The sequence below is a fragment of the Notothenia coriiceps genome, unplaced genomic scaffold, assembly GCF_000735185.1.
Source record: "Notothenia coriiceps isolate Sejong01 unplaced genomic scaffold, NC01 NC01_scaffold00019001, whole genome shotgun sequence".
Lineage (NCBI taxonomy): Eukaryota > Metazoa > Chordata > Actinopteri > Perciformes > Nototheniidae > Notothenia > Notothenia coriiceps.
Genome location: NW_011351702.1, coordinates 560,283 through 572,132, shown reverse-complemented (window position 1 = coordinate 572,132; position 11,850 = coordinate 560,283). Strand labels below are relative to the sequence as shown.

The window sequence follows — 11,850 nt, the reverse complement described above, 5'->3', positions numbered from 1 at the left end:
GGGAAGGTAGCAAGCATATGATTGGACTAAGAGGAGTTGGATTAGACTGCAGGTGTTTTAAAAAGATGTTAATTGCTACTCAAATGACTTATAAAATACAATAATAAAAGATGCTTCTCTACTTTGCTTTGATTCTTTGTTGATAGTGAAGACAAATGTCAATTAACACAGGGTCAGTAATTGAAATGAAAATTGTGTCAGTGAAGTATTCCTTCAAACTGACCAGTGTCTGGAATAGTTTTCGCTCATCAGAGATGGTAAAAGTACACCCATCCTTTACTCAAGTAGAAGTACAGATACTCGTGTTTAAAAATACTCTGGTAAAAGTAGAAGTACTGACTAAACTTCTTTACTCAAGTGAAAGTAAAGAACTTTGAAATGTACTTCAGTAAAAAGTACCCATAACTAGCAGCTGTTTTAAAGAGTACCTGACCTCCCTTTATATTAATAGAACAATAATGTCATTGTTAGCTAATGAATGTTTCCATGCTGAACAACGGCAACATGACAACGTTTTCATTGGTCCCTCTTCTTTAGAGAAGACCAGGAAATGATGGATACACGGATTGTGTTCAAATCTATAGGCACGCAATGACTCTAAATAATAATGATCACGCCACCAAACACACATTCAAACTAAAGGAACCAGCCTGTTTGGAAAATGAGAGAAGTAGAAAGTTCAGGTATTTGAGTTCAACATGTAAGAAGTAGAAAGTAGCCTACAGGTATTTGGGTTCAACATGTAAGAAGTAGAAAGTACATGTATTTGGGTTCAACATGTAAGAAGTAGAAAGTACAGGTATTTGTGTTCAACATGTAAGAAGTCATCAGAAAAATAAGTAGTGGAGTAAAGTACTGATACCAGAAAAATGTACTCAAGTAGGCTACAGTAACGCAGTATTTGTACTCCACTACTTCCCACCTCTGACTGATCAGAACTGAAGCCACATCCGAAGCAGGCTTTTACAAGACTTGTGTACCTTCAAACCTCTGCAGAAAACTCCCTCCTCTTCGTTCTCTCCTCCCTCCCTCCCTCCCTCTTCACCCCAGTGTGTGGGTAGCCTCAGGTTTTTGAGGTTAGGTTAACAAGCCGCCATCAAAGACGTTTTATAAACTCGGGTCAGAGGAGGGTCAGGGTGCAGCAGGGTGTGTGGTTGGATTCCCTAAAAGAGCTCAGAATCAGAATACCTTTATCCGTCCCACAGAGGGGAAAAAGAGCCAGAGACAGCTTCATGTTATCTAAGAAGAAGCATGCAAACACATTGAAGATAACAAAATACACCATTTACAAAATACACATCCTGTAACAGTTCTGAAGATTTAGCAGCCAGGTACATATTGCACATAGTATTTAACAACAAGGGGTGTTATAGTCTGTACAATCTGCAGATTTACATCGTGCACAAAACACAGCTGTCCATGCACAACATCCCTGAGAGAGCTGCAGAGGAACCTCCTGAAAATAAAGATTACAGAAGTGTTGAGGCGTTGATGGCCATTCATCTGCAAACTGCACATCTTTAATGTTGCAGCTGTGTGTCCATAGTGGCCTTTTTGTTCCAGGCCTTTGAACTCTTGGGTATTTCACCTTCATCCCCCCTGCTCCTCCTCCTCCTCCTCCTCATCTTACAGTAGAGTACAGGCGCATTCAAAGGGTCATTAGTGCTAATCCTGCTAAACAATGAGGAAGCAGAAGCAAAGCTGAGACTCAGGAAGAAAGCTCTCCTGCAGACGAACAGAAGACGTGCTCTTATATCACGTTGCCAACAAACATCTGAAGCAACAACAGAGAGGTTCAGAAGCCGAGTGAGTGATACGTTTCACATTGACTCGTATTGTTACCGGTTTTTAAAGTGAAGCGTTAAACACATCCAGAGATGATTAGATGTAGATTTAAGTACTCTTAAAATACAGATTAAGTTTTGTAAGAAGTCAGTAGATGGGGAGTCGAGGATGCTTGTTGGTTAAAGCGTTATTGATAAATGAAATGACGAATCACTGAAGATTATCGCTCTACACTTCTTTTCATGCAGCTCTTGTTAGCTTGGATGCTAACTGCCTTTAGTTGTCCCAGTACTCTGTGAAATAACAATGAAGGGATGCAGTATATCCATCACTAACTTAGGGGTTAGTTCTTTCTGCTCGTAGATATTCTAAATGCATCTTGATTTTGTACATTTCATTCTTACTAATTATGTGTTGCATCATTACAACAAAGCACACTTGAAAACATACTTGGCAATAAACCAGATTCGGCTTCTACACATGATCCTTTTCTTCAGGAAATAAAGGAGTCCAGTTCCTTCTGGTCGTAGATACACTTCAGATGACCTCCTGAGGAAAGTGGAAGAGCTTAAATTAAGTTAGGAGCTCCTTCGTGGAATCGGAGTGTCTTTTAGCCTGCGTTAGATTAAATATGTGTGCTTATTAGTTTCAAACAGTGAAGCTATTGACTAGCTAACCACATCAGCACCACACGGTTTCTGTCAGTTTCCACAACGAGGCTTCCTGTCTGTTTTCTCAGAAGAAGAACTATGAAGAGGTTGGGAACAGATGGCTAAAGTACACACATCCTTTACTCCAGTAGAAGTACAGATACTCGTGTTTAAAAATACTCTGGTGAAAGTAGAAGTACTGACTAAACTTCTTCACTCAAGTCAAAGTAAAGAACTTTGAAATGTACTTCAGTAAAAAGTACCCATAACTAGCAGCTGTTTTAAAGAGTACCTGACCTCCCTTTATATTAATAGAACAATAATGTCATTGTTAGCTAATGAATGTTTCCATGCTGAACAACGGCAACATGACAAACACTTTTGCTTTGAACCATCAGCATGTAAAATGTAATTAGCGCTGGGTGCTAACATTCATCCAGAAACCGAGTCTCTGTGAGCATCTATTGTTTCTGGGATGCTCTCCAACTCCTGCAGGAGTGTGTGTGTGTGTGTGTGTGTGTGTGTGTGTGTGTGTGTGTGTGTGTGTGTGTGTGTGTGTGTGTGTGTGTGTGTGTGTGTGTGTGTGTGTGTGTGTGTGTGTGTGTGTGTGTGTGTGTGTAATGCGCTGAGGGCTGTTTGTCCAAACGGCGCCAGTGTTTGCTCGGCGCTGTCACCATGACTGGCTGCTAAATCTCCGTCTGGACCGCTGACCGTCACGACAAAACAAAAACATGACTCCTTTCTTTCGTGCATTGATTAAAAAATAAAGAATAATTTGTTGAAGCAGAATCTGGTTTATTGCCACGTATGTTTTCACGCGTGCTAATAGGCTAAGGTGTAGTGATGCGAAACGTAATAAGTTAAAACAAAAATAAAAGCAAGTACAAAATCTTGACGTTTAAACTGAGAGTAGAAGAAAAATGCAATATATCTGAAATTGAAATGAAAAGCTGTGCATCAAGTGGTAGTTTGTGCAGAAATATGTAAATGTTTACAGTAATGTTCCCTTGTGTTATCTACAGTGGGGCAAAAAAGTATTTAGTCACCAATTGTGCAAGTTCTCCCACTTAAAAAGATGAGAGGCCTGTACATTTCATTCTAGGTATACCTCAACTATGAGAGACAGAATGAGAAAAGAAAATCCAGAAAATCACATTGTCTGATTTTTAAAGAATTTATTTGCAAATTATGGTGAAAAATAAGTATTTGGTCAATAACAAAAGTTCATCTCAATACTTTGTTATATACCCTTTGTTGGCAATGACAGAGGTCAAACGTTTTCTGTAAGTCTTCAAAAGGTTTTCACACTGTTGCTGGTATTTTGGCCCATCACCTCACAGCATGACACTGACCATCACCTGCTAAAACACGCCTTCTTTAGACTGAAGTATAGAATCAAAGAGAAGCGTAGGGATGCAATCGAGGTCATATTTGACAAGAGCGTATATAAAAAATGGATTATTTGAGTGATTGGAATCAGTGACCTTCAGCAGATTGGTGTGGATTTCCAGCTTTCCGCCTAAAATGCATTTAATTTCCCACATTTTCTGCATTAACTAACAGTCTCACAGCCTTAACATGGACAAAATATACCATGAACATATCAAAAATGATTTAAAATATCTTATAGATACATTACTTTGATTAATAACCATACTTCCCATGTTATTGTGGATTTTATGGATTAATATTTTAACTTTATTCAAACTAGTACGGTGTCTCTTTTTGTATATTGCTTCACGGAATAAGTAATACTCTTTCTTTGTGAGGTGTCCCTTAGTTACGTGTCCCTTAGTTACGTAGTGATAATCATTATATATTTCTCCCTGTCGTTGACATTAGTGAACAGTGAGTCATCAGTGATTGGTAGATGTTGGTTTGGGGGTTAATGCAGCGTATGACTTCTGAGTGACAGGTGGAAGGTGGGCTGTGATTGGCCGAGGCTGTGTGTGTGTGTGTGCGTGTGTGTGTGTGTGTGTGTGTGTGTGTGCTGAACAGCAGCAGAGTGTTTCCCTCAGAGACAGATCTGACACGAGAGGAGAGAGGAAACATAAGAAAGTAATTGGATATAATAATAATAATAATAATAATATTGGAGCATCAAGGTTTGGATATTACGGGATATAGAGATTCTGTGAGGTGAGNATAATATGTAAGTCAATCATATTTGTGTTCATCAATTTGATACTTACATTTCAAAGCCCATACTTCTTTACTTTGACTTGAGTAAAGAAGTTTAGTCAGTACTTCTACTTTCACCAGAGTATTTTAAACACGAGTACTTCTACTTGAGTACAGGATGTGTGTACTTCTACTTGAGTACAGGATGTGTGTACTTCTACTTGAGTACAGGATGTGTGTACTTTAGCATCTCTGCTTGAACCTTAATAAACCTGATTCTGATTGGTTAGAGTCGAGCTCGTCACTCCATCCGGCGACGCCCCCCGTCTCGCCGCCATCGGACCTCCAGCACCGAGGAGGGGGTCACCACCGAGGGGGAGGTCACCACCGAGGGGGAGGTCACCACCGAGGGGGAGGAAAAAACACCTGGAGGGGGAGAAAAAGAGGAAAGAGATGTGTTCCGGAAAGACGGAGAAACACCTGAGAAACACGAAACCAACGAAGAAGAAGAGGAGTCGAAGGTCAGTGTAGAGTCCAGAGAGGAAGAGAAGAAGAAGAAGGAGGAGGAAGGGGAGGAAGGAGACTCGTCTTCATCAGGGAGGACGGGGGAGGAAGACAAACAGGAAGCAGCTACAAACACCGAGAGCACAGAAGAAGAAAAGGTGATTCTGATTTAAACTATAAAACTTAAAATACATAAATCTTACATTTGAGTTTTTTCATGTTTTTATTTCTGATTTGAACGTGCTGCTTGTTTAGCTGTTAGTAAGGCAGTGTGTCGGGGTTAAAGGGTCAGGACAGACGGAAACTGCATTTTCTTTAAAATGTAAGTCGGAACTTTCCAGGAAACATTTAAATAAATTCCGATGAAAGAAATCAAAAATCATCTGAGATTTCAAAGTTGAATTTTTTATGACAGAAAATGTAATTCAAGAAAAACAAATGAAAAAAATAGAATATTATACAAAAAAACAAGTAATAATACATGTTTTATTAAAGCCACTAATTAGGGGAAAGATACCAGAATGTTTCCCTCGGAGAATAAGAAACTATCAGAAGAAAATCACATCATTTATTCACCGGAAGAAAGTAAAGATTTGTGCTAAAAAAAAGAATGAAACCAATAATGAACTCTGACAGACGGAGCGTGAGAGCGTCACCTCAACAGCTTCGTCTGTACAACTTTTAACAAGACATACAGAGGAGGGAAATGGACTGAAATGAGAGAGAGAGAGAGAGAGAGAGAGAGAGAGAGAGAGAGAGAGAGAGAAGAGAGAGAGAGCGAGAGAGAGAGAGAACGAGAGAGAGAGTAGCNCTGTTTGACAAACCCCGTTTTTTTTCACCATTCATTCCAATGGCTGGCGTTCGGCCATGTTTTTTTTTTCTGCAGGGAGAAATTTGAAGATGACGTGACGACGCCAGCCATTGGAATGAATGGTGAAAAAAAACGGGGTTTGTCAAACAGAGCACAAGGTGTAGTCCTAAACGATAGCTGGGGATTCTGGGTAGTGTAGTGTCTTCTGCCATCCTTTACTCCGAAAAAAAATATATTTGTTTCTCCGAATCGAAGGGGAAAAATACAAAAGCATTGCACACATTTTAAACCAATCTATGTTGTGTAATTAACAAGGATACTGGTGTTTTTTAGTCGATGAGTAGTGCAGATATCACTGTAAAATCAATCGACATTAAGGGGAATACTTACTTCCGGGTGTACAATTCTCCGTTATCCAATGGGAATGGACGCTCACATTGCCTTTAAGGGCAGCCGACACAAACGAATGCCGTGCTTCTATGAGCGTCAAATCCCGCCGCAGATGGGAATACATTGCAATCAGTTGAAAGCTATTTGCGTCCCTTTATGAAGCTGAAGGAGCCTAGGAGCGTCACAACTGCACGCCACGAGACCCTGACCAAACGTCGCTCTTGGACGATTATGGAGTGAGAGTGTGTTGTTTTTCAACACACATGCCGTCTAGATGGCATCTGTTTTGAAAAGCAGAGGAAAAGTACTGAAATGCAACAACAACAAAAAAACCTTCCCTCTATCCCCTTAGATCAACAATAGTTTTTTTTTGTCCTCTGTGATGAAGGACGAATAAACACGTAGGGGGAACGTCTGCTTAGAATAAAAACAAACAACACAACAAGTACAGGGAGGAACAAACAAGAAGCAGAGGCGAGCTTCATGTCTTTACAGTCAAATTCTCCGAGTGGGTCAAAGTTCCCCCAGCAGCCGGAGACGTGCTCTGATTGGCTGTGGAAAGGTGAAATTAAAACCACGGTAAACTTTTGACCTCGCAGGAACTGGGATAGGGACGCCCATCGCTGTAGCGAGAGCGAGCTTCTCCCTCCTCCTCGCTGCTCTCCCACCGACCCACCCCTCACTCTCTCACTTTCTCTCTGTCTCGTTATGTCTGTCTTGCCCCCTTCGTTCCCCGTTAGTCTGTCACTCGCTCTCGTTTTGCTCTCTTTCAGTCCAAACCTTCTCTCTGTTTCAGCCCCCTCCTCTATCTCAAGCTCTCCTTGGCCGTCTCTCTCTTTGGCCCCGATTGAATTTGTGCCTTGCTGCATGCAGCCTGATGAGACGGAGGGAGGCAGTGAGCAGGATAGAGCTGGGGGAAGGGTATAGAGAGGGAGGAGACAGTCAGAGAGGGGGGATGGGAGTAGAGGGAGAGGAGCAGCAGAAGAAGACTCGGGGAGAGGAAGGGCAGCAGGAATGCAGCTTTTTAAACTGTGTGCTGCACAAACTGCTCCCTGTTAGAGGGGAAGAAAATCTAAAGAGGAGTGAATGTATAAATAGACATGTAACTGTGGCTCAGACTAAGATCTGCTGAGCGGCAGGGCGGGGAGAGCCCATTTTTACAGCTAATGGTTTCTCTCATTACACATCAAACGGCTAGGGGGAGAGTGTGTGTGTGTGTGTGTGTGTGTGTGTGTGTGTGTGTGTGTGTGTGTGTGTGTGTGTGTGGAGAGAGAGTGGTCCAATATTAAATGATTTCATGAGCCAACTAAAAGAGCAGCCCCATCGCTTGTTGCTTTGATGCCGCATGCATGCACACAGACAGTCAGTCGTCTGAGTCGTGCAGTTGCAATCGGCTATTAGCAGTTCCTTAACTACAGAGAGGTGGGGAACTGTCTACTGTAATTGTTGCTGCTGTTCACCAGTAGACAATCTAGAGAGGACATGTCTTGAGGCAAGAGTCAGTATTGGGGCTGGTCCAGGCTTATTTATTGTATTGGTATTGACTAAATTAAAGAGATCAATACCAAAACATGAATTGGGTGCACTACAGGGCTGCGATTAGCGGTTATTATGATTATCCCTTAGAGGTGGGGTAGGTAATTTTGGAGAAACCAGCTCGAGTGCGCTAGAATTTGAAAATACACAGCCGGGAAAAAATCTGCCACTTCCTTACAGAGCCCCTCCTCCAACACACACGAACGCGCACATGACCAATGAGGGCACGAGATAAGTTTGTGCACAGATGGAAGGCTGACAGGCAGGTAGGCCATCCAGTTACTTTAGCCGGGCCGGCTAAAATGATTGGTCGTGCTTTTTACAGTACTACGGCTTCCACAGATGACATTTTTTTTATAGATTTTTTTGTCAAAGCACTTCAGATATTCATTGCTATCGGGGTGTTAAGAGCATTCCATGGAATATAACAAAAAGTGTATCTCGAGCCGGTTTCTCAAACTTACCTACCCCACCTTTAATAAGCTGATTATTATTTACTGGATCAATAGACTTGTCCTAAAAATGTCGGAAAATATGTCATACCAGTTTATCAAAGTCCAAGTTGATGTCTTTAACTGTCTCAGCACTTAACAATAAATGGCTTGGATCATGATCGAGTCCAAAACATTGTATCAGGACCTCTCTGGTATAAAGATAAGTTCTTTTTAGGGTCTTCCCCCTTTTGAGCTGCGCACGTGCATGTGTAAACATAGCTTTAAATGCCTGTCATCAACGGGGACGGCACGGTCAGAGGGTTGTCAGTTTTCAGATTTTAATGCGATTTTAAATAATCCTTTTTGATTGGGATTAAGCTCTGAGATGAGTGCAGCGAGGAAAGGTGTGAAGGAGACAAGAGCCAGAATCGGTCGTCTGCCATGAGAGGAAGCAGGAGGAGAAAGAAGGCTGAGATTTTCTAGCTTTCTCTGCCAAAAAAAGACTGTGGATGTTATTGAGTTAACAAGACAGAGAGGGAGGGAGAGCAGTGGGAGCTGAGAGACTCGATAGACGAGTGGATGAGCAGTGTTGTGCTCTGCTGCTGCTGCACAGTGGGCACCATATGGTCTCTTAATGTATAGAGCACACATCAAGTTTGCCCTGCTTCCTCCTCTCTTCTTCTTCTTCTTCTTCTTCTTCTTCTTCTTCTTCTTCTTCTTCTTCTTCTTCTTCTTCTCTTTCCTCCCCCCTGCAGCCAGCCAATTACTCAAGACAGCCCATTAGATAATGTAAAAAAACACACTCACTCACCCTGCATCATTAGGTGTGGAGCCCCCCCACTGGCATGCACCCTGCACCACTTTCAGGATAACACGCACTTCCAACAAATGTGAGTTACTCACAAACACACAAAAACAAACACACAGTATGATAAGGGCCCCACCCCCCTCTGATGGGAAAGAAGATTGATGCCGAAAGAAAATAACATTTCTCAAGATGTCTCTCTGCTGCTTAGCTCCTTCCGCTTTAAATATTTAAAGCGACCATGGTATGTGTTTTTTCCCCATTGTGTTATCATGGATCTGTTGATTTGCTCTGATGTTAATGCAAGTTTCCCGAGCGCACAGAGCAGCAGAGCACAGAGGCGAATGAGTGGATCCCCAAACGTACGCTTGATGTGTGTTGACAGTGATGTGCGTGAAAGTAAATGCAAGTTGATTTCTGATTGGGGAATATCGTGTGTTAGGAGGGATTGCTTTCTCCTGAACGCTGTCGTCTGGTTTCAAGGTGTGTCGGCTGCTCTGTGACCGTGTTTGTTTGTGGGTGGTTATGCATGTTGCCATGCAGTTTCCCTGCCTCTCCGGCATGTGCTTTTGTCTGTGGGAGTGATGGATGTCAGGCAGGCAGCTAATGTGATTTAGATGCTCCACCAGGAGTGAGTGTGTGCGTTTGTGTGTGTGTCCCATCCACGTGTGTGCAGCTGAATCTGCAGTGTATGTTTGTGAGTCTACCTCCCTCCCTCCTCCTTTTCTCTCTTCTTCCTCCACCACCCCTCCCAACCCCCGTCATTTTTTCCCTGTGCTGTGCAGTTTTTGGACTATGAGCAAATAAATAGAGGGAGGCAGGGGGGAGGAGGGTGTTTATGTGGTGAATCTGCTCCCTCACTGTCACCCTGCAGAAGGAAAGCATGAGGAAGGAGGCGAGCAGAGGTGGAGGAGAAGGTGGTGTTCTCTTGCTCACGCCGCACTGATGGGTTATTGTGAGCCTATTATGTCCCATTCCCACTATAGAAAGTCTCACAGCTTACACACACTCGCTCATCTTCACACACATCAGCAAAAGAAGTGTCTTTCTCGCAGCAGTGAAGAGCTTGAGTTTTTATCTTTATGCAATTCTTTACACTTTTACACTACTGTTCTTTCACACTCACTCAACCATCCTTTTTCTTTTCCACAAAGTTACAGTTATTGACCTTAAAGACCCGGACACACCAATCTGAGAACAAAGACGGACCCCGCGTCTCTACGTTTTGGCCATGTGTCGCACTGGAACACACCGCAAAGAGTTCAGCCGACGGCCAAGAAGCACGTACGAACTGCGCATGCGTGAGTGGCAATAACTCTCCTTACCAGCAGGCGGCGGTAGTGTGTATTCGTCATTCAAAAGATGCAACAACCGGAAGACAGACTGCGTGATACACAGAGAGAAGAAGAACAGACTGCGTGATATAAACAAACAACAAATAGCGAGTGCGTTCCATTTTCACTCTACAGCGAGAAGCTCACGGGGCTTTCCCCAACCTTTGTCGAGAGCTGGAGTTCAATGGAATCTCAGATTGGCCTTCTTAATAGTTTGTTTGGGTCCCTCACTTCCTTTTTGCTTCTCATGCACTGATTCGCTAAGCTGAACAGCCAATCAGAGTGATTTCTTTGGCCGACGGCTGCGCGAAGGTGGTGACAGACTTGACAAAGACTGGATTCGTGGACTTGCTCAAAAACGTGGACATACTGTATCTCTCTGATTGTACTGTACAATCTCTTGTAGATTTTCGCTCATCGATGACCCGACATCTATCGACGCTGAAAATGGGCTCGGTGTGTCAGGACCTTCAGAAGCATTTCAGGCCTCTCATGCTTCTCAGGTGTGCATTTTGACGCAGACACCTGCAGCCTCTCGTCGTCCCTGAACTCTAAAAGTTAGTCTCGGGAGTCAGAGTGTCTCTCCAGTGTTTCTCCACAGAGCAGAGCCGCTTCAAACCGAGTGGAAAGTGAACAGCTGTTTGTCTCTCATGCGACATCGAGCACACGGTCCATCTCTGCCTTTCCATTTCCTGATGAGCTTTCCTCCTGTGAAGACGACTTGAAGACACGAAGGTTACCCGCTGGATCTGAGAGTGAATAATCATCTGCTGTCTGGAAGCAAACATCTAACAGAGGCAGCATTGTTAGCGCTGATGATTTTCCAAATTAATTCCAAATGAACATCGTCAACGTGATCAAGACTTTCCTATTTAAATAAGTCTCTGCTCATCAATGCTGTTTTCCTTCAGGTCAAATTCCTTCTATTTAAAACATTAGAAGCAGATATATAGAGTAGAATATGTTCCCATGTTAAAAAAATACTTTTTGCAAAAACACTGAGACAATTACGTTTTCTTTTCTGGCTTAGAGCTAAAGGAAATCTAAACATCTAATGTTCCTCTATTTACCAATGTAGATGATTATGATATGTTTTAAATCCACTACATGGTGGGATTATGTTGTCAACTAGAGATATCCATCTAAATAACCTGTATTTAATTTAATCAGGTGATCTGATCTATATATCCATGTTCTCCATCCTTTCCAGAACATTCCTCCTCACAGCTAAAGGCCACGGTGGCAGCAGGGCTTCTTAATTGAGACGACACTAATTATCATCTTCATGTTCCAGATTAGATCAGCGCTGATTAGCCTAAAATTAGACACACACACACACACACACACACACACACACACACACACACACACACACACACACACACACACACACACACACACACACACACACACACACACACACACACACACACACACACACACACACACACACACACACACTCACACACACTCCTGTCTC

General features: G+C 42.7%; 1 protein-coding gene across 1 annotated transcript in view; it reads right to left on the bottom strand.

Moving 5' to 3' along the window:
- Nucleotides 1-4,857: 4,857 nt before the first annotated feature.
- Nucleotides 4,858-11,850, bottom strand: part of LOC104951721 (nuclear receptor coactivator 3-like) — a 23,207-nt gene continuing 16,214 nt past the window's right edge. The window contains exons 6-8 of the mRNA XM_010778452.1: nt 6,953-7,135; nt 5,037-5,186; nt 4,858-4,982 (exon numbers count right to left, since the gene is read on the bottom strand). Coding sequence (XP_010776754.1) covers nt 4,858-4,982; nt 5,037-5,186; nt 6,953-7,135 — 458 coding nt within the window. The remainder of the gene's footprint in view (nt 4,983-5,036; nt 5,187-6,952; nt 7,136-11,850) is intronic.